Source organism: Mesitornis unicolor, unplaced genomic scaffold (genome assembly GCF_000695765.1).
Source record: "Mesitornis unicolor isolate BGI_N332 unplaced genomic scaffold, ASM69576v1 scaffold31268, whole genome shotgun sequence".
NCBI lineage: Eukaryota > Metazoa > Chordata > Aves > Mesitornithiformes > Mesitornithidae > Mesitornis > Mesitornis unicolor.
The window spans coordinates 1-1,100 of record NW_010203071.1 but is presented as its reverse complement, the minus strand read 5'-3'; the positions used below and the strand labels follow the sequence as shown (position 1 = coordinate 1,100).

Here is a 1,100-nt window from a genome sequence, read left to right as displayed (position 1 = left end):
CGGCTGCAGCCCCTCCTGCAGCTCAGGGAGCCAGGCAAAGGCTGGAGGGGGGCGCAGGTCCTGCCCATGGGGTAAAGAGGGGCTGGGAGCTTGGGCTGCTGATTGCTGTGGGGTGGGAAGGAGGTCCTGAGGACACCAATGTCACCTCCATCTCATGACTACCCCTGTCCCATGGTGTTTGCAGGTTGCTCTGCCCCTGTCCTGGGCTTAGGGGGCTCAGCTGGGGCCCCTTTGGTGGCCGTGCTGACACCCAGATCCTGCTGGCCACGCTGGGCCCTGCTCCCTGCTGCGCTCTGGCCTCTGGCCCTGGCTCGAACCCATCCCACAGCTCAGCTCCAAAAGTCCCCGGGATGTGATTCCATCTCCACCTGGCAGGGTTTAGGCAAAACCCCCCCAAAATGAGCTTGTTTCGGGCCAGGCCAGGGGAAGGAACAGATCTGGAGAGAGGAGGAGGAAAGGATGGGCCACAACCAGGCTGGGGACAGGACCCCGCAGCTCTGTTAGCACAAACCCTCTGCGTTTTCCACGCTGTTTTCAGCCCATCACGGATGAAACATTGCTCTGTGTTTTACTGAGCAGTAAAACTTTTACTTTTTTTACTTTTTTGTAGCCTTTTTTTACTGACCAACCTTGTGGCCCATACCGAGAGCCGTCTGCGGGGCCGGGGCACACAGCGGGGTCCGGCTCTGCCATGGGAGAGGAGCAGGGCTGGAGGGGCCGTGGTCGAGCGCTTTGCTCTGTCGAGGAGGGGTCGTGCAGTGACGCTGTCTCTCCCCGCTTCAGATCACCATCTACGAGCTGGAGAACTTCCAGGGGAAGAGGTGCGAGCTGACGGAGGAGCTGCCCAACATCGCCGAGAAAGACCTGGAGAAGGTGGGCTCCATCCAGGTGGAGTCGGGCCCGTAAGTTTGGGGTGCGGAGGACAGACGAGCCCTGGGGAAGGGGGGATATGGAGAGCGTCCCCGTGGTGCTGGGGTGCTCCCCTGTGCCACCCCTGACCCCTCGGTCCCGCAGGTGGCTGGGTTTTGAGCGGCAAGCCTACGCCGGGGAGCAGTTTGTGCTGGAGAAGGGCGATTACCCCCGCTGGGACTCCTGGTCCA

At 61.8% G+C, this 1,100-nt stretch overlaps 1 protein-coding gene across 1 annotated transcript in view; it reads left to right on the top strand.

Moving 5' to 3' along the window:
• LOC104545455 (beta-crystallin B3-like) overlaps positions 1-1,096 on the top strand; it is a gene marked incomplete at its 3' end in the record, with an annotated part of 3,710 nt that extends 2,614 nt beyond the window's left edge. Inside the window, 2 exon segments of the mRNA XM_010190599.1 lie at positions 784-902; positions 1,015-1,096. Of these exon segments, the coding sequence (XP_010188901.1) occupies positions 784-902; positions 1,015-1,096 (201 nt within the window).
• Between the last annotated feature and the right edge of the window lie 4 nt (positions 1,097-1,100).